Source organism: Vespula vulgaris, chromosome 5 (genome assembly GCF_905475345.1).
Source record: "Vespula vulgaris chromosome 5, iyVesVulg1.1, whole genome shotgun sequence".
Lineage (NCBI taxonomy): Eukaryota > Metazoa > Arthropoda > Insecta > Hymenoptera > Vespidae > Vespula > Vespula vulgaris.
In genome coordinates, this window is record NC_066590.1 from 4908564 (window position 1) to 4932500 (window position 23937).

General features: G+C 43.1%; 1 protein-coding gene across 5 annotated transcripts in view; it reads left to right on the plus strand.

Annotated features, from left to right (window-relative positions):
- The window catches only part of LOC127064311 (transcription factor collier), a 77750-nt gene that overhangs the window by 10921 nt on the left and 42892 nt on the right, over positions 1 to 23937 (plus strand). For all 5 annotated transcript variants that reach the window (XM_050995226.1, XM_050995228.1, XM_050995229.1 and 2 more), the window contains exons 3-6: positions 2791 to 2854; positions 7720 to 7775; positions 14692 to 14765; positions 15476 to 15544. In XM_050995226.1, the coding sequence (XP_050851183.1) occupies positions 2791 to 2854; positions 7720 to 7775; positions 14692 to 14765; positions 15476 to 15544 (263 nt within the window). The remainder of the gene's footprint in view (positions 1 to 2790; positions 2855 to 7719; positions 7776 to 14691; positions 14766 to 15475; positions 15545 to 23937) is intronic.

Below are 23937 nucleotides of genomic sequence, written 5' to 3' on the forward strand. Positions count from 1 at the left end.
GAAGACACGGTTTATGTACGCGGTTACCTACGTGACCATCGAACGAGAGAAAAAGAGAAATATATATATATATATATATATATATATATATATATATACATATATACGTATGGATGTCGATACGTTTACGAGAACTCTCGTGTTTTTCTCCCTTTTCCAGTTTTTTTCTCTTCTCTTGCACGATCGCCACGCCTGTCACGTTTGTGTAAGCTATCGGCGAATGTTGATTCTCGGATATGTTTATCCGTCATTTATCATAGACACGGTAGGTGGCTCGAAAGAACGGGCATCGTTAACATTTTTACGAATAAACGTCAAGAGCTTGGATACACGTGTACGTTTAAAATGATGTGTCGCAAGCTACGACGAGAAAGATATCAATCGTATATACGGTATTTGAAAGGAACTATAGAAAAAGAAAAAGAAAAAGAAAAGAAAAGAGAAAAAAAAAGAAGAAAAAGGACAAATATTCGCATTAGTTCCCGCATTTGACGTGTTAATCTTTCGTGCTAACTTGTTCTCAAATCTACTCTTTCGTTACGTTCCAAAGTCTTCTTTTCCCGACTTTTTCGAATCGTTTTGTTTCGCGTGCGTAAAAATGCAAAAAGAAAAGAAAAGAAAAGAAAGAAAGAAAGGGAGAGGAAATTCAAGGAAAAATTGAGGAAGATCGGATTAACTACGCGTCGATATAAATTATCGATACGTAATACCGAGCGTGACCTCCGAAATTCTCACTCAGCCCTCCAGGTATATCGTCGAAACTCAGTGTCTCTTCCTCTTTCCTCTAAACTATACCTATTCTCTCTCTCTCTCTCTCTCTCTCTCTCTTCGTCTGCTTCTACGCCTCAGGGTAACGAGGTGCACCCCCTAATAAATCTATCCGCCATAAATCGTCGACTAATTCGACAGGACGGCGCGTGGAGAGGAGTCGGCTTCGCCCGTATGGAAGATCGTTGATTTAAGAACATCGAAAATTTTTCGTCTCCTCGACCACGTCCTCGCGATTGTTCCCCCCGATCGATGAATCTTCGAAACTTTTCTCACGAATCTCTTCTCGCACATTTCGCGCTTAACTTTTCCTTTTACCTGAATACGTAACATACGTAGGTTACCGTCTCTCTCACACACACGCGTATAATTCACGCGGCATGAACGCTCGTATCGCGTGGCCTCTCTATTAATTAGGGTCGTGAACCGTGACCATACATCAACCCCTCGTGGCCCGGTACACCTTACCCTCCCTTCTACCACCCTATATGTCCTCCCCTCTGACGATAGAAACATTTGCATATTTTCCAATACTCCCGTATGAATTTTTTTTGTAAATTCACGTCAAAAAAATCATAGTGTTAAATCGAGTTTGATAATTAATTCTCGTTTAAGAACGTATTGTTTCGTTATTTATTTTTGCAAAATCGATATAAAATCGTACGATTTATTAGTTGGTAAGGAATTTCGTTTAGTTTGGTCCAGGATTCAGTGATCTTAGAAGAGATCCGAAAAACAATCCTAGTGAAACGCGAGGGAACGGTGCGTTTCTCGTACACGTGCCGATTCCCGGAAACGGGCGGTCTAGGTAAATACAGTGGCTCTCGCGTCTCATTCCACCTCCGGTCAGCTTTTTCTTCGTGTTTAATTAAAAAGTAGTCGTCGAGGTATAGTAGAGAGAGAGTCGATCGGATAAACCGTGCGTATATACCTGATTAACGTCGCTCGTTGAACGACCAGCGAATTTCGAGATTAATGGTCACGACGTTGATCTGCGACGTGAAATGAACGTTAATACGTGCACGATGTTTATAAAACAACAACAACAACAACAAAAGAAAAAAAAGAGAAAGATATATGATTTGATAATTATCCATCGATTCCTAAATTTGTTTCGAAATTTTTTCCACCTTTTTTCGGTCATACGAAAACTCTGGACTCTAATCATCGAGCTGACTCGTAGACTTAGTATCGATTTGTCCTAACCGAGGAACAAATGTAAACGCACCATCGATATTTTTCGTGGTAGCCGACAACAACGACTACGACGACGACGACGACGACGACGACGACGACTGATCGTCATTAATAAAATGGAGCTTTTAAGAGCACGATACCAACGTCGAAGGTCGTCGTAATTACGTTAATTCGACGTAAAATCGATCTCAACGCGGGTGGTTGTTCTAGCTCTCGGCGTTTGTGTCCACGAGAAGTCGTGGTCGTTCCTCAAAAAGTCATGCTCGTGCGCGTAGGCAAGAAAAGAGAGAAAGAGATAGATAGATAGAGAGAGAGAGAGAGAGAGAGAGAGAGAGAGAGAGAGAGAAGAGTGGGTGGATAGTAATAGTAGTAGTATAAGTAGTAGTGGTGGTAGTTGTTGTTGTTGAAAATGCATTACCGCGCGCTCTCGTGGCATATGGCAGGGTGCACGCATGACTCGTCAACGAGGCAGCACGATAATTATGCATCGCACGCCACGCGATACGTAATGGCACGGCTCTTACCGGCGCATCAAGAAATTAATAATTAGCGTGAGGCGGTAGACGGGTAGCCAGCCATCCTCACAGCGTTCCTCGTGGTTGTGCCGTTACGTCACAGTGCACTTAATTAAAAAGAGACACGAGTGACAAGGGTCCTTCTCGAATCGAAGGATCCGCCCTTTTACCGTCTTATCTTTTCAACTCTCTTCTTTCTAAATCTTTATCTCCGAAGCGCATACGTAATGTAATCACATTATCTTATATGTTCTTCTGTTGTTAAGTGGGCATTTATTGTATTTACTAAAACGTATTATTTCTGTTTCAGGAATCCGAGGGCCAAAAAACGAACAATGGTATCCAATACAGTTTGCATCTGCTTTATTCGAACGGTGAGTTCCTTTCTGTGTCATCTTCGTTCTCTTAACGCGCGACTCGAAATCGATTATAAATCTAATCTAACGAAACGAATCGTCGCGTAAGCCTTGCTTGATAAAATATCGATATGAGATAAAATCGACGAGATAATATCATTGTTTTCGAAAGATATGTAAGTAAAAGGACGAAGAAAGTCGGTGATCTCGTGAAACGTCTCGAATCGATCCGCAAACCGTCCGCAAGTGTTCTTGTTGAGTGACGAAAAGGAAGAGGGTGTTGAAGGAAGTAGGAGAAGTAGTAGTAGTAGGAGGAGGAGGAGAAGAAAGAGGAGAAAGAGAAGGAGGAGGAGGAGGAGGAGGAAGAGGAGGAGAAGGAGGAGGAGGAGGGTGGTTTGGCTCGGTAGGAAACGAGTACGTAATAGCCCCATTCGAAGCGACGATGACGGGCCATCAACATTCCACGCGGACACCCGGTCTCTTAGGGCCGCTAAAAAGCTCAGGAACTTTGGTGGCTGCGGCCCGCAACAGAGACATATTTTACGTCACTGCCTCGGCCACCAGGGCAAAAAGGTTTCAGCTTCCGTTCTGAAGAAGCTGAATGCGTGTGTACAGCGAAGTGGTTCTGCGCGAAGCGTGTAGGGCCGAAGGGAAGAAGGGAACGAAAAGAGACAGGTCGAAGGGAGTGACCGATGGAAAGAAAGAGAGTGGATGAAGAAGAAGAGAGCCGAACGATTTGGAGGTGGTCCTGTTGGAGAGCATCCGGACAAACAGTAAGACTGGCTAGTAGCAGACCCTTAAAAACGAGCTCGTATTATGAACATATTAAAAAGGGGTCTGTAAGGCGCTATCCACGGGACTCCGTCGAGAGAGTTTTTCACTCCATATACGCCATCTCCGATCTGCTCCAGCAGCCTCCAACAGTAGATATCCGTTGGGCAACCTCACCGGAGCCCACTTTATCCTTCCTTTCGTTTCTTTCTTTCTGGTTTCTTCTTCTTCTTTCTCTTTCTCTCTTGCTCTCTTTCTCTCTTTCTCGCTCTCTCTTTCTTGTCTTCTTGCTCATCCAGCGTTCTTTCTTTTCTCCTCGTCCGTCTTTTCCTTGCCTCCATACCACGGTTCTTCTTGTCTCTCAACTTCGGGATCCGATCAATCAATGCGAGATTTTTGCGTTGGCAGGCCTGACTGAGGGGCCGCCCTGCCATCTATGGGCACTAAAACGTGTTGCCAACATCGCGAACAAGAAATAACTAACTGTTGCAAAAGTAAGGAATATCAACGAATCTCGCCCCTTAAAAATCTCGCGGTCCGTTCTCCACCTCCACCTTTTTTCTCTTAACTACTTTCTTTTTTCTCTTGCTTCCTCTCTCTCTTTCTTTTTTTCGTCAAGTACAACGATCTCTTTCCGTGAGATTTTGAGAAAGATCGTAGCAAACGTAGTCGACGATCAGAGAAAACTGTGTTATTGAACTGGATTGGCGATTTTCGTATTGTCACTGGAAAGTAATTGGAAAAGAATGCTGAAGAAAAATGTCGAATTTGAAAATTTTATATCTTTAGAGGAAGCAGTGGTGAACAATGTCCTTTAAAATCGATTCTTATTGATACGAACCCGTATATGTGATTTATAGGACACACATACGAATGCACGCACGTACGCATGTACGAGAAAGAAAAAGACAGAAAGAAAAGTAGATCGGACCCGTTTGTAATCCAACATTCGGCTTTATAAAAGTTTCATGCACGAAATGCGCTCAGCGTGCTCGTACGTTTCTCTTCTCCTCTCTTTGGTAGAGTAGAGGAAGAAGGAGAAGGAAGAGGAGGAGGTAGAGAACAAATTGGCTCGGGTTTTCGCGGCTGCCGACAATGAACGAACGTTCAGAAGTCACCAGAAGGCACCAGAAGGTGTCTGCGTGTCATCGCCGATTTTCTCTATCTCTCTTTCTATATCACCCGGTCACTCTTCTCATACACCAATAAATCTATAATTAAATATTAAATAAGGAGCGCAGGCTGCCGTCACTCGCTGACGGCAGAGCCTCTCCATATCGGGTCCTTGCCCTTTTTGTCATCTCGATTCCCTCCTTCTTTCCACTCTCCTACCATGCACCGTTCTTCTCCGTTCTGTTCGATTTAAGAGCGGGAGAGAAAGAGAGAGAAAGAGAAATAAAAACGGAAAGAGAGAAACAAGGATAGCTTTCGTCGGCGAGACACGGAGGAACGATCGGAACGAGATATCCAGAGAGAGAGAGAGAGAGAGAGAGAGAGAGAGAGAGAGAGAGAGATGAGAGGAAGGAGAAGAGAAGACGGCCTGTCTCGTTCTCCTCTGAACGTACCGAGGAATATGAACTCGAGTAATAAGACAACGAAGGACGATTAAGGATAGAGGATCGATCGAGAGGATATAGAATCGCACGAATCGTACGACTTTTTTTTCTTCCAAGAGAGACAGAAAAGAAAAAAAGAAAATAGTTTCTTTTCCGATTCTTACCTCCCTCGAACTTGGTCGCCTAGTTATGCTAATGCATCCTGACGAAGACTTATCTGCCTCTGAGACAGCACAGCGGGATACGACACTCGATTCCTCTTCTTATCCAACTTCTTCGTCATGTTACTTCGCTTCCAATGTTAGAGTGTAACGCTCAACGAACACGATCGCGATTTACTCTACGGAATGCTGGCAATGCTGAACGTTTACTATCCTAGAGAACTCATTAATTCTAATTCGATGGTATACGTCGTCAATGGTTTTACGCACTGGGAATCAATATTCGTGGAATTTCGTATCACCTACTGATTGGTTCGTCATCCGGCCAAATATGGATGAATTTTAGAAAAGTATGTCAAGAGTGGATACGCGGGTTGTTGTTTCGTTTCATCAAGAAACGAAAATAAATAGCAGAAGAGAAAAGATAATAAAAGAACGACAAATCGTGAATATAAAAAATCCAAATGAGAAATCCAAGTTGGTCTGTTATATAAAAAATAATTTCAAAAGCGATTAAAACGAGACACTTATTACGACATCTAACACGAAACAATTACTTGGAGAACTTTTTTTATATATTGAATTATATCATGAATTATGAACGATAGCAAGTGCTAACGATCGATCGCTTTTAGTTTCCTTTCGGCATTGGTAAATCCTTAGACGAAGGCGTAGGTACGTATCTACGCGCGTAAACCGGAGTATAGATACGAAGGTAACTTCCGGTAAAGCCGCGACGCTTTCTCGAGGTAATTTGTGAGCTAGTTTCGAGCGGAGTATCGTAATCCGTAGTAACGTTATGCGGCGCGGACTCTCTAGTCCGTATCTCCCGGCGGGTCCTAGGAGTCTTATGTTGGGATTACTCGGCTTACCGGACACGCGAGGCCGGAAGCCACGCAGGGTGTCTGTCCGAAATACTCCCTGGGATTACTCCCTTCGAAGAGAAGGAGACGGTAAGAGAGAAAGAGAGAAAAAGAGACAGAGAGAGAGAGAGAGAGAGAGAGAGAGAGAGAGGAAGAGTTTCTTGAAGTTTCAAGAAAGACCTTCGATTCGATATGTAATGTTTTTAACGATTACGAACTTCTTCGAGTATCTTCGACTTCGAAGGGAAAAGCAAAAGAGAGAGATAGAGATAGAGAGAAAAGGAAAAAGATCGATATATAGACGAAAAAATTTCTCTCATCGGTTTGAAATGACCAACGTCGGTAATCCTTCTAGTCGTGCGAGAATCTCGCTAGCCGTGGCATCGTTTCGCCGTTTCAGGTACATCTTGATGGCATCGATACATCTAGTAAAACATTATACTTTCTGTGCCCGTTGTCATCTTCGTGCGTGACACAATAACGAGCGTCGATCTTGATAATAACTATATGGGAATGACTGAATGATATATTGGAAGAAAAATGAGTGGAGAAGGATACAGACAGGGGAAAAGATAGGAGAAAGAGAGAGATATATATACAAAAAACAAAAAAGAAATCGTACTTAAAGATGGATATCCGAAAAAGAAAAATTTTATTCGATAGTGTAACGATTTTACAAGAATTTTACATCAGAATTCAGCAAGAAGACAAGAAGAGTAGTCGAACCGAGCGGCCTTTCCTCTCGTTAGAGAGGGGAACACAACGAAATTCTGAGAAGCTCGACCGCAAAGGGAAACGCAACTCAAACGAATTAACGCTTTACACGTGCACGAATTTTTCCCTCCTTTGCTACGGCCGCATGCATGGCGATCGAGTCCTTTTCTCTGTCTTCGTCTTCTACGCTCGCCGTTGACTTCGTACTTTTGAAGGCTCGAAGTCGCGGGGCAGGGTCGCGTGCAAAAAAGTACAGGGAGATTGTGCATACTGCGTGGTCCCATGGGGCGGCGACCGATTCCTCCTCCGTTCTCGTCGTCGTCCTCCTTCGTCGTCGTCGTCGTCGTCGTTGTCCTCCTCCTCTTCCTCCTCCACCTCTTTCTCCTGCTTCTCCTCCTTCTCCTGCTTCTCCTCCTTCTTCTTCTTCTTCTTCCTTCTTCTTCTCCTCCTCGTCGTTGTCGTCGTCGGCCTTAAATGCTCCTTAATATGCACTTTTTTCCCGGCACGCGCGGAAGGCCCTTTCGGCGGCGCCAAACTTGTCAGAATTTGAACACGTTTCCGTATTCGTCGCATTCGCCGCGTCGCATCCGACGCAAATTCCTGCACGCGGCTGATCTTAAGGTAATGGGGCCCTTCTTGCACATTCTCCAACTACGAAAAAAGCTTGAGTTGCAAACCCGCGCTGGAATAAGCAATCGAGATACGCGAGCCTTTCGTTATTCATATGCCCGACCCGACGATCTTGAAATTCTTCCTTTCGCAGAAAATAGAACTTATATATCTCTATATCTTTTGCTTGTTTTTTTTTATTGTTTCAGGAGTGAGGCAGGTGCAAAACATCTTCGTCAGGCTTATCGACTCCGCGACTAAACAGGTGAGCTTTTACGTATATACGTGGACATTCATTCTCTTATTTCAAAATTGTTTTCAATTATTATTCGTATTATCACGTCTATCGGTTTATTAACATTTATCTCTATATATTTACAAAATATGTTTCTTCTTCGAAACAACTTCTTGAAATTTCATCTAATGTCTTTGAAATGAAGTTCTTAGGTCATATCTAAAGAAATTCCTTTGTAAAATAACATATTATTCGTATGTAAATATTGATAGAACGATTTGTAAATGCGTAATAGGTAAAGGACGAAGAACGTTTGAAATATAAACAACGTCGTCACTTTAGTATCGCTCAGTCGTTCTTATCGAGTATCGAATATTCGTATCGTCGTAACAAGTCTCGGAACGAGTAAGAACGAAGAAAATCGTGAAAAGAGAGGAGAAGATGGGTAGTACAAGGATGGTAGAGTTTGCTCGAGGACGTTTCAAGAGCTCGTCGCGTTTCGTTAGGCAAACGCGCCGGCGTGCGGTGCTCGAAGGGCGAGAAAACTTTCGGTTAGAAATCGTCGGGCGCCGTTATCATCTCGGCTACAAGCACTTAATTTTCCGGGGGGTTGCCTTCGCCACCCTTCAAGAAAGGAGGTAGGTATCCAGGCAGCAGCCAACAGCCAGTGTCCCATCCCGTTATCTGCGCCACGTGGCCGAACCCTGCGCGCACGAGCCACGAACCACGTGTTGTGAGTAAGAGAAAGAGAGAGAGAGAAAGAGATAGAGAGAGAGAGAGAAAGACAGAGAGATCGTTCTCTACTGTACTCTATTCTACTATACGCAGGGCCGTACCTAGAATCCCTACATCGTAGATAGCATCAGACGCATCACGAGCGAACGCAAATACGCGTACGGATTTTCTATCGAGGCGAGAAGGGTTCCTTTGTGTTCTTTTTCTTTCTCTTCGACCCTAAGCTTCGTTGCTAGATTAGAATTTGATACTTTGTGTATGTATTTTTTCAACGTTGTTTTGTAATACGACGGATAACAACGATGAATTGTTCCTTTATTTACTAGTTTCCACGTTATATTTTGTTTTCTATCTCGGAGTGAGAATGAGAGAGCGAGAAGGGAAAGAGAGAAGATTTTTGAGCTTGCGAATGATTTTATTTCGTGCAGTGTGATACTGCCTAAGTGCCCATAGACGAGAGTTCATCGTTTTAGTAGATTAAATCATTTCGGGGTCGGTCGGTTACGGAGGTAAGAAGAACAAGAAGGAGTCGGCAGAGGACGAAAGAGGAGTAGTAGGAGGAGAAGAACAAGGACGGGGGAAACATAGCCGATGTTAGTTTTAGCTGATTAAATTACTAAGCCACGGTGGCCTTGCGCCGGCAGAGACCGAGTCCTCGATTCGCGATCCATTCCTTTTATTAATCGGATCCGAGCGGTCCCGGACTTGGTATCAGCCGTAGAAAACGAGAAAACGGAAGAGAGAAATAAAGATAGAAAGAGAGAGAGAGGGAGAGATAAAGATAGAGAAAGAAAGAATAAAATATAAAGATAGTTAGGTACATATCGACACGGTCGATTCGTTCTCGAAGGACGGACGTCGCGCTAATTATTAAATAGATTACTTTCACCGTAGAAAAGAAGTTTAAATAATAAGATAGATAAATTATTCGTGCGACTCTTTTTGGTACTTCGGTGCGATCGAATTATCGATATTTCGAGAAAGAAAGAAGATTGTTGGAGGAAGAGATCGGGCCAGTCTTGAAGGGGGAGAAAAGCGTGCTCGTTGAAGTAAAGAAATCAAGAAAGAAAAAGAGAAGGAAAGGAACGGTAGGATCGAAAACGAGAAAGGTGCAATTTATACATCAAAGCCTCGATTGAAACGCGTCTACGATCGTTGCGTCAAAGCAAGAGGAAGACATGTATGCGCGAAGATCGATACGTAAACGTGTAAGTGAAGAGTAGGTAGGTATACTCGCGGTATTCGTCGAGGGTCCATGGCGCAACAACCCGCTCGAAGTGTTTGGCAAATTCAGATCAACGTATATATTTATTATTCCACGCTTCGCTCTACTCGCACGGCTTCTCTGTTTTTTTTCTTTTTCTTTTTCTTTTTACTTTTTCTCCTTTCTTTCTTTTTCGTTTATCGAGCTTTACAGTAGAATCTACATGCTACACTTGACTTAATCCCAGATTAAAAAACAACGTTGAGAAGAGATAGATCTTGTGGATCATCACATTTCGAGGATGTTTGTTAATGGTACTCTAACAGAAAGCTGGGAAATAGAAACGAACGTGAATGATTATACGACAAACGTTATGTATTATTAATCACTCAGGTTTTTTCTGTATTTTGTTAAAAAAAAACCCGTCCGATTTGCGAAAATTTGCGTCTCGCAAATCACGTTTAGAAGGATCGAAAAAGAGAGAGAGAGAGAGAGAGAGAGAGAGAGAGAGAGAGAAAGAGAGAGTTTCTTCTGCTCGAAGAAATCAAGTTTGCTCGGTTATAAATCCGCAATAATTGACTCTCGTTAAAGTTTCGGTTCAACTTGAGAATATCTTTGTGCTTTCTCTTTCAGAAAGACCTTTCATGATTTTTCCACTTTCCTCATTCCCGTTGAAATTTCGAGAAAAATACGAGCCGTTTTCGCGGCGAAAGACGAGCTTCGTGTCGGCCAAATAACGCTAACAACGTACGCTTTTAAGCATTCGTGAACGTACTTCCGGGCACTCGAGGGTTAGAGTTAGAGTGAGAGGGAGAAGAGAAAGAGAGAGAGAGAAGGAAGGGAGAAGGATGGAGAGAAAGAGAAAGAGAATGAAGCGAATGCGCTTTTTTCGCGGGATTAAAAATGCTAAATGGTAATTAGTTCCGGAGATAAAAAAGCATTTACAGGACGCGGCTATGGTAGAAGCAGAGAACCGTACGCGTAGCCGTTACTTTAAATGAATGAACAACAGGAAATTGTAGCTAACCCCTTTAAGCTCCAACTTCCAGCACAGTTGCTACATGAGAGAGTGCATCGCTTTTCTCTCTCTCTCTCTCTCTCTCTCTGTCTCTCTCCATTTTTTGCTCTTTTTTCTTCTTTCTTTCCTTTTTTCTCTCTTCTTTTTCTACTTAATGCAACAACGGCTTGGATACGCGGAGATTGGCGAAAATCGATTACGATGATTCCGCAGAAAAATCCAATAACGCGAGTAGTCTTATTTCGACGAGGAAGAAAGAACGGTGCAGAACATACCGGTAGAAGCGAGGATTTATAAATTTTCTACGATCTCTGCTTTGAGATCGATACTACGTTGACGTAGATTTCGAGTATCGATAAATCTAGTACTATACGATATCGAATCGGAGAAGCAAGAGTGGCCATAGACTAATACTGAAATATGAGTATTTAAGCGTAGATTAAGGAAATAATAAGTTCGAGATAAGTTAATCCCGGTTAGATAAGGAAAGAAAGAAGAGAGAAATGGAAGAGTAGAGTAGAGTGGAGACTCCCGTCCATCGTACGAAGGGTAGAGAGAAAGGCGAGGGTGCGAGGGTAATATTGTATGCATGTTGTTCGTCGGCGTGTATGGGGGGACTCGGGGCCAAGGGGGTCGCGTTCGTACGCTACGTCGATAGAGAAAGGGATTCCCAGGGGACTTTTGGAATCGATTCGGGATGGAAATCATTACGGCAGATTTGAATGACTATCTTCGAATTTATCTGCACGCTTCCACGTTGCTCTTCTTCTTGCTCCTCTTTTCTCTATCTGTCTCTCTTTCTCTCTCTTTTTCTCTCTCTCTCTTTCTCTCTGTCTCTTTTCCTTTTCTCTTCTTCTTCTTCTTCTTCTTCTTCACCATCTCGTACTCGTCGTTTCGCATTCGAGAACTCCGTCAAAACGACATTTACGATTTTATTGCAAGAGAATCGCTTTCTTTCTTTCCTCGTAAGACGTCGTTTCGCTTAAAGTTACTTTACAAGAAGTAAATGCTGTTTATATTTATCGAACAACATCTTAGTTAATCTTTAATTAACTCTTATTTGTTTCGTTTACACGACATTTCGAACTGACGATTTGAACTTTCGAACTCGACGATGGGATTATAATTATCGGTTGTGGACTCGCTTCGTTTGATATTTAAATTGACCTTTTATGAATTCGTCTACTAGCATGTTGTGTTTGCAATGACTCGAGAACAGTGACCTTTAGTTGTTAATCGTTCGTGTATACATACATACATACATACATACATACATACATACATAGATATATATATATATAAAATTATCGATTTTGTTGTGAAGATATCGAATGTGAGTTCCGAAAGAAGATAGGATCGAAAATAATAAAAAACTAATTACACTTTATATTACACGATCTTAGATGCACTTATTACCATAATAATCATTCAGCTTAGATTCGTCAGAATTATTATTATGTTCTCTGTGGATTTCAGCCAGTACATAAAATATAATAAAAGTGCTCGAGAATTTGTTCGAGCACGATCGCTATTAGTCCTCAGCAAGTAATTCCCACGGGAATTAAATGGAAGGAGGGAGGACCCAGTCAGCGATGGGACCGGGAGAGTCTCGACGGAAGAAAGGCCCCCGTGGGGCCAAAGCTGACTGGTCGCACCCCCAGGACGCGTCCTCTGCGTCGTTGTCGTCGACGACGAGGACGAGGAGGACGACGTTGCCTACGATCTCTTCCTCTTTCGCTTACTTTACCCCTTGAGACTCTTGCAAACATAACCGCTGTGCCGCGATATTCTACACGAAAGAGAGAAAGAAAGAGGGAGGGAGAGAAACAGAAAGAGAGAGAGAGAGAGATAGCAAGTTTTCCTTTCTTCCGGGACCAACAACCGAGAAACTCTCTTTTGGGACCTATTCGTCGACAATTTGCGTTACTATTCCGATAAAAAAAAGTCGATAATTCTGAACGTCTCAGCACGATGCTACATGGAAGAGATATAAGAGATAAACGATTTTTGAAGAAGTACGATGGTAACTCGGTAAGCTAATTCGAACGGGTTCGTGACTTTGCGATGATCGATCTCTCGATAAATATCTATATCCTGTATATGCCCGGAGGAGAGAACAAATAGTTTAGCGCGAGAGTAGAAGAGAGAAGAGAGAAAGAAAGAGAAAGAGGGAGAGAGAGAGAGAGAGAGAGAGAGAGAGAGAGAGAGAATGAGAGAGATAACTAGTGAGCGAGTAAAAGTAATTGCTCGAAATTGTTGGCAAGTACGCGCTAGGAAGGGCGGAGTATACTAAATAAAACAGTTATAGCGGCTCGGTAATAGGTGCTAAGCAAATAATATCGCATGTCACTTGCGTGAGGTTCGTGTGCGCGCGCGCGCGCTCGTTCTCCCACAAACTCGCACGACCTAGCATAACGAATAATAACGTTACGTGTTTAACCGACGATTATTCGACGCGTTGTTGCACTACTGCTGCGTACGTGTGCGTACGAGATAAAGAGAGAGAGAAAGAGAGAGAGAGAGAGAGATAAAAAGCTATGTAAAAAGACGGATGATCATCGAGCCACGCAATTTGCTTGAATTTCTTCGAGAAAATGGTGATAAAAGAGGGAAGAAGAAGGACAAAAAAAGAAAAGAAAAGAAGAAAAAAGAGAAAGGGGTAAAAAAGAACGTATTGTCGAGGCTCGTGCTAACTCATGTAAAGTACGTCGATGTTAAGTCGAGATCGACGACGCGAGATAAAATACCGCGGAAGCGTTAAGGAAGGAAAAAGAAGGGAAAAAAGAAAAGATAAATATTAAAAATTAAAAATTAATAAAAAAGGACAAGTAAATTATCTGAACGCATAATCTCCAAGTATAGAAAAAAGGAAAAAAGAACAAAATAGTACAGAATAGACTACGAGAAACGAAGCGAACCGAATCGTCGGTGTAGACGTGCAAGCGCGACTCTTATCTCCTAACAGGGGTTAATACGTATAAGGCGAACACTTATGTTAATTATTCGAAGTACAAATAAGTTCGCATGTCGCACGGCTATTAAGACTCGTTACGGGCGACGGACACGTGAAACTCTCTCGCGTCTACTCACGATAGGATATTTTCATTCTTCCTTCTTTCCATCTTCGTATACCCCTTCTTAATTTTACCCTTTCTCCCTTCTCTCTTTCTCTCTCTCTCTCTCTTCCCTTCTCTTTCTCTTTCTCTTCCCCGTTTCTCTTTCTCCTTCGTATTTACTCTTATTCCTCTATTTTCCGCGCGAGCTTCCCTACTTTTACCAAAGTGGTATCACCCTCTCCGATTTGGGTAACGGGTATGCCATCAGAGGTACGAGTTTGCGTTGCAATTCGGTTATTTTGTTCGTATAAATATTTGATGCTGTTTTCAAAGTCGCACCTAGTTACGCGCGAAGCGAGGATAAGCGTGTTTGACGTGTTTATTAACTGCTGTATCTCTCTTTCTCTTTCTCTCTGTTTATATACCTTCTTCTCTGGCACTCTATCCTTTCTTATTCGATTCGTAGATGCTCGATATATTCGATTATTTCTTCAATTAGACGTCTTTCTCAAGAAAAAGAAAAGAAACGGGAAAATACAAGGAGAAGAAAAAAAGACGAGGAGAAGGACGAAGAAAAAAATGTAAGAAATTCGAATCAGTTATTCAACGTTTTCGGATCTCTCTTTCAGCGAGATCAAAGGAGAGCTATCCGTTCGCGCTTTATTATTCGTCGGCTAATCCGTGCTAGGCACCCTCCTTCGTGAGTGCATGAATACAGGCAACAACGTGTTGTCATTAAATAAAAATCAATCAGGAGGTAGTGAAGGAGGCTTAACGGATTTGTTTGCGCCGCCCACAGCTTAGTCGTCCTACTCGGGATGCGTTGGTAGTCCCTTTTCGGTCGAGTAACATCGGCGCGCGAGTACCTTCAATGGATTCCCGAGTTTTACGGAAAATCTCGTACACACTAACAAACGATGTTGTTTGTTTCAGGCGATCATGTACGAAGGACAAGACAAGAATCCTGAAATGTGTCGTGTCTTGCTGACGCACGAGGTAATGTGCAGGTGAGTGTCGTCATTGAAGATTCTTTTTTTCTTTCCTTTTTTTCTTTTTTTTTTTCTTTTTACTTACAAACGAAAATAGAATATCTTTTTTCCCTTGACTGACTTGAGTCGAATCGATTATGCAAGAAGAGAGAGAGAGAGAGGGAGAGAGAGAAAGAGAGAGATGTTCGGTCGACCTTCGAAGGAGCAACTTTTTTACGAGAGGGCGGCTATCTTGCCGAGAACCGTCGTACGCTCTCGCGTTACCTGCTTTACAAGGTCGCACATACACTTAGATATTCACGCGGATCGAGTCTATTCACTCTCTCTCTCTCTCTCTCTCTCTCTCTCTCTCTCTCTCTCTTTCTCTCTCTACAAGCACCCTTCTTGCGGCGACGAGCCATAAACGTAACGAGGCATACGGGGTTGCAGTCGTTCTTCAGGGGGTGGTGGCTGACTCATTGACCCATGGGATTTTGGCAGCACCATCTCCCACTTTCTCTCTCTTACTCTCTATCTCTCTCTCTCTATCACCCTCCCTTCCTCTCATCCGATCCAAGTTTCAAGAGGGTGCGGGTAGTTTTTAGCCGATCTCAAAACTTCTGACAACCCGAGACCTGTTTATCCCTTCGACATTTTTCTTCGTCGTCGTATCAAAAGTCAAGAACAAATTGATCTTATATATGTATACGCGAAATATTATATATTAATCTTTATTTATATAATTTCAGTCGGTGTTGCGACAAGAAGAGTTGCGGTAACAGAAACGAGACACCGAGCGATCCAGTGATCATCGATCGGTGAGTTTGTCTAGTTTAGTTACACTAAACAAGTACTACTTAGCTACGTTCAACTAGACAAAAGACTAAGTTCCAAGGATCATTATCATAACCGAGTATTCTCTTATCCGTCTAGTTGTCAAACAAGAAAAGACGAGCTAGTCGTGATAACGCACTTTCGCTTTTCCAAGATATTTAGGCACACAAAATACGTTTCGTACGAGGTGTTGCGAGTACTCGGAGGATGGAAGAGTAGTCGAATACTCTGGGCGTGCTTGTATCGTCTCCTTCCATCGTCTTGTGCCTTGCTGCCCGTTTTCGAGATCTCTCTTTCTCTCTCTCTCTCTTTCCCTCTCAGTATCTATCTCTATCTTTCTCCCGAAGCTCTTCCTCTCTCGTAGCTTGGCTAACATGAGAGTGGTAGTAGGGTGAGCCTGGTATCTGAATAGGCTATAGAGTGTCCTGAGATAGGAACGGTAGGAAGGAAGAGGTTTCCCGCGGGACTCGGGCCGAGATAGTCTTCAGGAGGACATCTTGCGCTCAGAGGTGCTCAACTCTCGACTTCGATACCAACCTTCTTCCTTTCGTAGAGCTTCTTCATTCGCATCCGAAGTATATTTTGTAGGCGTTGCTGACAGGTAAAAGCCTTCTTTAGGCCCGATGTTGTAACTATTTTTCCGTAGCACAGGAAATCCGGGATTTAATGTCATCGAAACGTCGAGATCCTTTATTTACGATTTGCCAAGTTAAAAGGGAGATCTCGTCGAAAACGAAATTAGACTTTCTGTTCGTTCCCATGAAGCCGACCTGCTTTTTCGGGTATTACAAGAGTGGAAAAGAAAAAGAGAGATCATATTACGTTCGTAAGCGGTTGATTTCGATGATGAAACGAGTTACATACTTCTTCCCCATCCTCTTATCCGTGATCGAACAGGCCGATAGAAAAATTAATCTCGCAAAATGCTCTCGTATGAGGGTAGAAAACACGCACGCACCTAAGCAAGCAAGCAAGCAAGCAAACAAGCAAGCTCTCTCTCTCTCTCTCTCTCTCTCTCTAACGGAGTAGTACGGTGTGCAACGTAAGTGCAACCGCATTGTGGTCGCGTGTCGCGTCGACCACCGACCCTCTCGGTCGGCAGATAAATTTGCGGTGGATCGTACTAAGAGAAGAGCGAACGAGCGTTCGTGCGATCTCCGCGGAAATATTTCACGAGAGAGAACTCGGACTCGTTCGTTCGATCCTTCGAAAGGTATCGACGTTTCTTTGGAATCGATTATTTTTAGTCTTTTTTTTCCCAATGCTATACATATATTTATTTATATATACATACATACATACACACACGTATATATACGTATAGATCCAGGTATACGTGTCCATATACTTGAGTGTGCGTGTGTGTATATATATATATATATATATATATATATATATATATATATATACATACACACATATATATGTGTATATTCGGAAGCTAATAGATTTTCGGTCTCGCACAAAACCACAATGGAGGGCCGAACGGAGGGAGTGGGCAAAGGGTATCAATGCCACTTTGATTGAGGCAGCTCTGCTCGATTGTGACATGCTCACTCAGCTGTGCGGAAAGTACAACGCGACCCCCGTTGATTGGGTATATCTCGCTCGTGAAAAAAAAAAAAATCAAGAGGAAGGAAAACAAAAGCATTCGCGGTGTGCCCTGAGCGTGGCCATTTTTTTTTGCTCTTCAACCCTTTCCCGCATCGAAACGTTTCACGGGTAGAAGTTTCACGCGAACAAACGATTACGTGCAAGAGCATAATCTCTTCAGATGACCGATCGATTTGTAAAAACGATGACTAAAAAAAGAAAAAGAGAGAGAGAGAGAGAGAAATCGATTGATTGAAGACTCAACGTTTAGCCTCCGCATACATAACACTTGTATTATTATCCCTGTTAATAATCATGCCCGACGGAAAATTTTTAATCAATGATAAATACCAATCAATTAACTATAAAATTTAACGTGATAATCCTCTTTGTCAATCATAGTTAGTTGATAATTTCTATGAGAACGTGGAACACAGATGATAGGGAAGGAGGGATCTCCTTTATGGAGCATCTTGTCTTTGAGTATCGAACGGGACATTTCTCGATCCGAGGGAAATCGTGCTTCGACGCTTCCTGAATTCGATCACCTAGGGACAGTAGCGCGGAGGCGATGGCCGTTGAGAATAGTCCTAGAGAAGCCGGTATTACGCCGGACTCCGAAACCAATTAACATGCATAATTAAAATGGCATTGTCGTGGCAGGCCGTTGCCAGCGGGCTTCGCTGTCGGCTGACGGGAGAATCCCGCGGGGCCGACGGCGTTTCATAATTACGAAAATCCTCTGGCACACCGTCACTCCCACCAACTACGACGTCCTCTACCTACTCTCGATTCCTCTTACACGTCTATCTCCGTTTCACACTCCCACTTGTTCTCTCTCTCTCTCTCTCTCTCTCTCTATCTATCTATCTCTATCTCTGTTCCTCCCTGTCTCCCTCCCTATCTCTCTCTCTCTCTCTCTTTTTCTCTCTTTCTCTTTTTCTGTCAATGAAACAACAAGGGATATAGAAAAAAAATCGGCCAACGGGTCGCGATAGTCGAAAGCATCCGTGTAACGCGCGAAGGCCCGTGTAACGACGCGAGCCAATAACGGACTATCTGTCTGACGCGATTGGTTAACTTTATTTCGCTCGGTGGTCGAGCCCTTAATTTCGAGGCATCGATCATAGGGCCCTGCTTCCTACTCCAACTCTCTCTTTCTCTCTCTTCCTCTCTCCTCTCTAGATTCAACCCACTACCACATCGATTCACCCTCTCGCAGTATATAGCACCCTCTCTCACTCTCTCGTTCCACTCTTCGACGCTTGTTTCCACGATCCCTCAGCGCCGCGAGAGAGCCGTCGACCCTCTCCGTCCTCTCCGCGTCAATTCGACGGATTCCATTTCGGGGTCCCGAGTGCTCTGAAATCTACGCTACGCGACGAGGACATTTTTCGAGGTGAGGTTCGATTATACGTGGCTCCGTGTTCGTTAATCCTTCTTCTTCTCCTTCATTTGCTCTTTTTTGGTTTTTTATTTTTTATTATTTTTTTTTATATATATATTTTTTATTTTTCAACTCGACGAACGTTCTCCGATCGAACGATCGATCGAACGAACACGATCGATGGAAAAAGATCGAAGAGGATGAGAGAGGGAAAGAGAGAGGAGAAAAAATAGAAGGTGCACAGGTTTGTCGAGCGACATTGTGCCTTTGAATGGGTTCGTTCAGTGAGGCACATAAATATCTCCGCGATATTTCCGTCGTCGAGTCGAAACGCGTAACAATCAATCGTTACCTTAATTGATTGCGATTGGTAGAGGACGCTCGGCCGGCTTGACTGACGTCACAATGACGTACGGATTGTCAATCAGTCGCGCTTGTGGCGTTAATGCATGCAAATCTCGACGATTCGCGGCACGTTGTCTCTCCTGCCCTTTGCTTCTAACGCTTCTCCGTCAATATAGATTTTACATTAAGGACATACGTACATACATACGTACATAGACGTATATACGTAACGTTTTCGCTTAGAGAACACGAACAAACGTATCCAGACGTTCGATCTTTCTTCCTCTGATGATTTCCTTTTTCTTTTTCTTTTTCCTTTCTTTTTTCTTTTTTTTCTTTTCTTCCTTTTTTTCTTCTTCTTATTCCTCTTCATTTTGTTATCCCAACATTCTCGACGTTATCTCTTCGAAACGAAGTAATTTTCACGATCGTATCTTCCCCCGACGTGCAACGCCGACTCGGTGGCTGTCGTTTAATTATGTAAAAAGGCAAGAGGATAGGCGAGAACGCGATAGCAATCGTACGATTTTCAGAATATCGTCTCGTCGATGGTGCTCGCTTTACGACACCGTAATTTGATATAACTCGATCGAGCGATGAATAATACGCGTCGGGCTAGATAATACCCTAATGCTTTTCCGCGTAACGCCGAGCTACGCACCTACCGACGACAGTAGAGAGCCAACGTTCTCGATGAAAATTATCGAAACGATCGTGCGAGATAAGGGTGATAATGACTGGTCGCGAGTGTTCGCTCATAGAGAGATGACACATATCGATAAGGGAAACTTATTAACCGAACGACATACTCGATGTTATATATGAGAGTATAGTTTGGCCGTTCCACAGCAAGTATCTACACCTATGTAGGATGGAGTCGTTTAAGAAAAATCTTTTGACGTTATTATAAACGACATTGTCCATTACGCGTAAAATATTTCATTGTCGTGAGCGAAATATGGTATAAAATAAATGAAAATCTTAATGAGAATCGATTAGTGCTCCTTTTTTCTTTTTCTTTTTTGTTTTTCAACCTTGTCCCTGTTTATTTTTTGCTTTTATTGAATTTAACTAGATTGCCATGAAAGTAGGCTTGGTCGATTGGACGCTTAGGAATCGTTACGCTCGTGTCATTCGTCAGCATTTTTCGATTGTTCGCTCGTCGAGCCGGAAAGCTCTCTATTTTCTGTCGCGACTATTAGGGAAATCAAAACACACTCAGTAGAAGCACATAGGGCTCTCAGCTCGGCTAGCATATGGGACCCCATATAGTATAGTTGGGGCTATCGCGCCCTTCGTCCTCGACATACCCCTAAAATAAATGAAGGAGAGAGCCAGTGAGTTAGTGAACGCTCGTAAGCAAGTAAGCAAGCAAGTTTACGTTCCCCGTATAGAAAAGGAGTTCGAACGATCGTTCGACCGGGAAATCGCGGAATAAATAAGCCGGTATTTGCGCTACTAATTATTTTCCTTGGTTTCGTTAATCGACCGCCAAGTTTTCGATCGATACTGCAAGAAGAACGTTCTCCTAAACGAGAGAAACTTTCTTTTACGGTAACGAGATATTAAGACACACGAGTAGGGCTCGTTAAATGCCAAGTTATTCGGTAAAATCGATTAATTTATTCCGAACGATACAGACAAATTCGTCGTATTACTTGGTCCATTCGATTCGATCCGTTCGGCTCTTCTTCTTGCTCGTCCAACGATTAATCGCGATTCTTTGCACGCTTCCCTCTCCTTCCTCCTACCGCAAAGTCTCCCTCTTCTCGTTCTTTCTCTCGAAAAATTTAGAAATTCTGAACAGTCTCTGGTAAAATCATTATCCAGCGTCGGTCCCTCTCCGATCGACGAGGGATATTTTTGGGCCCCAAAATGGCCGGGACTACCTCGTAAATTCGGCCAATTAGTCGGATCGGGAAAAAATTCACTCGTATCCTCGTGGACTAGCGCGTGGCGGGTTGGTGAAAAGACAGAGAGGGAGAGAGAGAGAAAGAGAGGAAAGAACGAAAGACGGCCTCCCGGGGGAAGAGAGAAGAGGAGGACGAGTTAAAGGCGCCTAAAACACTCGCTTCATTCGCGAAATGCGTCTGGAATGTATATTGGATATTATCGATATCTCGATCTATTCGGCCCGCTAATGGAAAACTTATGCTAAAGTCTAACCCAGCGTTGATCCATAATGTATCAGTGGAATCGGCCTCAGGATTGCTTCGACATACCATTCGTTGCGTTTCTTTCATTTTTTCTCTCTCTTCCTCTCTCTCTCTCTCTCTCTTTTTCCTCTCTTTTTGGCAGTACCACAGACAGGAACGTACATTTGCACCCCGTCTTACAAGCGTTTCGACACCTCTACTACGTCTACCATAACGAGATCGACCTGACTAAGACTGACATTTCTAACTTTCGTTTGATAAATCGTACAGAGAGAGCGAGAGAAAGAGAGAGAAAGAGAGAGAGAGAGAAAGAGAGAGAGAGAGAGAGAGAGAGAGAGAGCTATCGAAAGAGACTTTTCGATGTGTTCAGACGGTAGGCAAAGTACGAACGGATAAAAGAAGAGGCGTGCCCTCCGAGAAAAGTTCTTTGGAAGTTTCGGGAAATGGACGAGAAAGGTAGTCGCTGATTGGTCGAGCGTCCTCACGAAAACTGACGATGCTCGCGAGGTAACGCGACTATAGTAGGGCCAGCCAGATACCGAAATGTACCCTCGAGCATCGTTGAGCAACGAAATCTTAGTCGTACTTGAGAGTTCGGCTCGATTCTCTTACGGTTATACCACCCACAGAGAATTACTCCGATACGGTATCCTTATTTTCAAAGAATATCTTAACAGCTTGCCGCACGGCGATACCTGCTTTCTATTCTCTTCTTACACCCTCGAGAATGTATATATACAGAGAGAGAGAGAGAGAGAGAGAGAGAGAGAGGGAGAGGAAGAAAGAAAGATAGAGGGAAAGAAGTGGGGAGAGATGGAAAGAGTTGAACGTTCCTTCCTTCTCTGGGAGATCCTCTTTCGGTCTGTCTCCCTCTCCTCCCTCACCCCACTTCTTTCCCCGTCTCCTCCTTGCGCCATTTCTTTCATCGAGGAGGAGAAACCAATAGGGAGAACCGATCAGCTTAATGCATATTGATGCGCACCGAACTAAGTGAGTGAAAAATCGCCATCGATCTACCTTCCACGATGGTGCAGACATCTTTCTCTACTATCTTTCTCTCTCTTTTTCTTTCTCTTTCTCTCTTTCTCTCCCTATCTTTCTCATTTCACAGCATCGCCGGTAGCTTTCCAGCTTTGTTTCAAAGCTTTGGATCATTCGTAGATAAGTCTAGTCTAATATAGACTCTTCGATATCTTTAAAAGATCTCTCCTTCGTTTCTAAAATATTAACAGGAAGACAAATGGCAATAGGTCGAATCACTTAACACGATCTCCAAACGATCGAGAAGTCAAATCGGTTGGAAAGAATGTTTGGTTGTCGGGATGGAACGAGTCATTTTCAACGTCGTAGAGAAGAAGTACCGTCGTAGGGTTTGGGAGCCGGGACCCTTGGCATTTTGTCGCGGCAGCGAGATAGCATATAGACGTGTGATAGTATAGACCGAAGCCGGCGTTAGCTCGAAGCAGTCTCTCGCGTTGGGGTCCCGCAGAACAGATGCCAACCGTCACGGCTCGCCGATGGCTGGAAGGGTGCCTCCAGATTGAGACACGGTGGATGACTCTAAATGGCATTCGGTCCTCCTCCATGTTTCCTCCTTCTTTTCCACCTCCTACACTCTATATCTCTTTCCTTCTCTCTCCCTCTTTCTCTTTCTTTTCTACGTTATTCTCGCTCAAATGAAATTTATTCCTTCCGGGTAATCTTATTTCGAATTATTAAACGCGAGCTTAACTTCGAAAAAAAGAAGTTCTTTTTCTCTCTCAAAAAAAAATTCGATATACGATCGTATTGGATGACGATTTCATAGAAGGTGGGTCGCACACGAGCGTACACAAGGACTTCGGTCAATATCATCATTATCGTACCGGTCCATCCTTTAGTATTCGAATGACAAGGCGGTAATCCCTTCGAGTAATTCGTAAATGGTGGCGCCCATAGTCCGTATGTCAAATCTTTTGTGGAGAATGATGGCCACTCGAAATCGCACGCACCGCGTTTGAAAAGTACAAAGGGTGTGGATGGACGGAGAGACAGAATGAGAAAGAGAGAGAAAGAGAGAGGAAGGAAAGCGCGCTAACTCTGAAAACAGGTGGTTAGCAGTAGGAAGAAAGAAAGCGCCGAGGGAGCATACCGTGGCGCACGTTGCTGTTGCTAGTAGAGGGAGTAGAAGGGAGTAGTTAGTTCCCTTCGATCACTCGAAGAGTCGCGTGACCTATTTAATTATTTTCTAGTCTAGTCTCCAAACATCGAACGTACGTTAGGAATGTTTTATTTTGAATAGATTGCTTTTTATTCATCTCGTCATAGTTCGAAATCGCATTTGATTTCGATATATTAAATCGTAGCATGGGTCAAAGAATTCAAGTTTATCTTTCATTTTATCCCGATTCCTCCCTATCGGTATAGAAAAAAATATTGTACGATTAATTCAGAAATATATCATAGTTATCTGGAAATATCGTAGGATAATGGTTGGGAAGGTATCTATAGATGGTTGAAAAACGAGGTGGCTCGGAAGAAAACCTCAGGATCAATCGACGATCCAAGTTTCTCGTTTCTGGAAGGTCGACGATTACAAAACACTTTGGTCAACGAGACGGGCTTTATCTGGCGATTCGTACGTGCCGCCTTCCTCTTCGTCTTTCCTCCCTTTTTCTTTCCAACATCGTTCGGTCATCTTTCTCTCCCGATGTCGTGCGACAAGGTCGAGAAACATAGAGGGATAGGTGATCTCGATGGCCGAAGAGATCTTTTAAGAAACAAAAAAGAAAAGAAAAAATAAAATAAATAAAAAAAGAAAAGAACGAGAGAGAAAAAGAGAGAGAGAGAGAGAGAACAAGTTTAGCGCGAAAGACATCCAAGAGAAAATTTCTACGAGTCGTCGGTCGACACATCG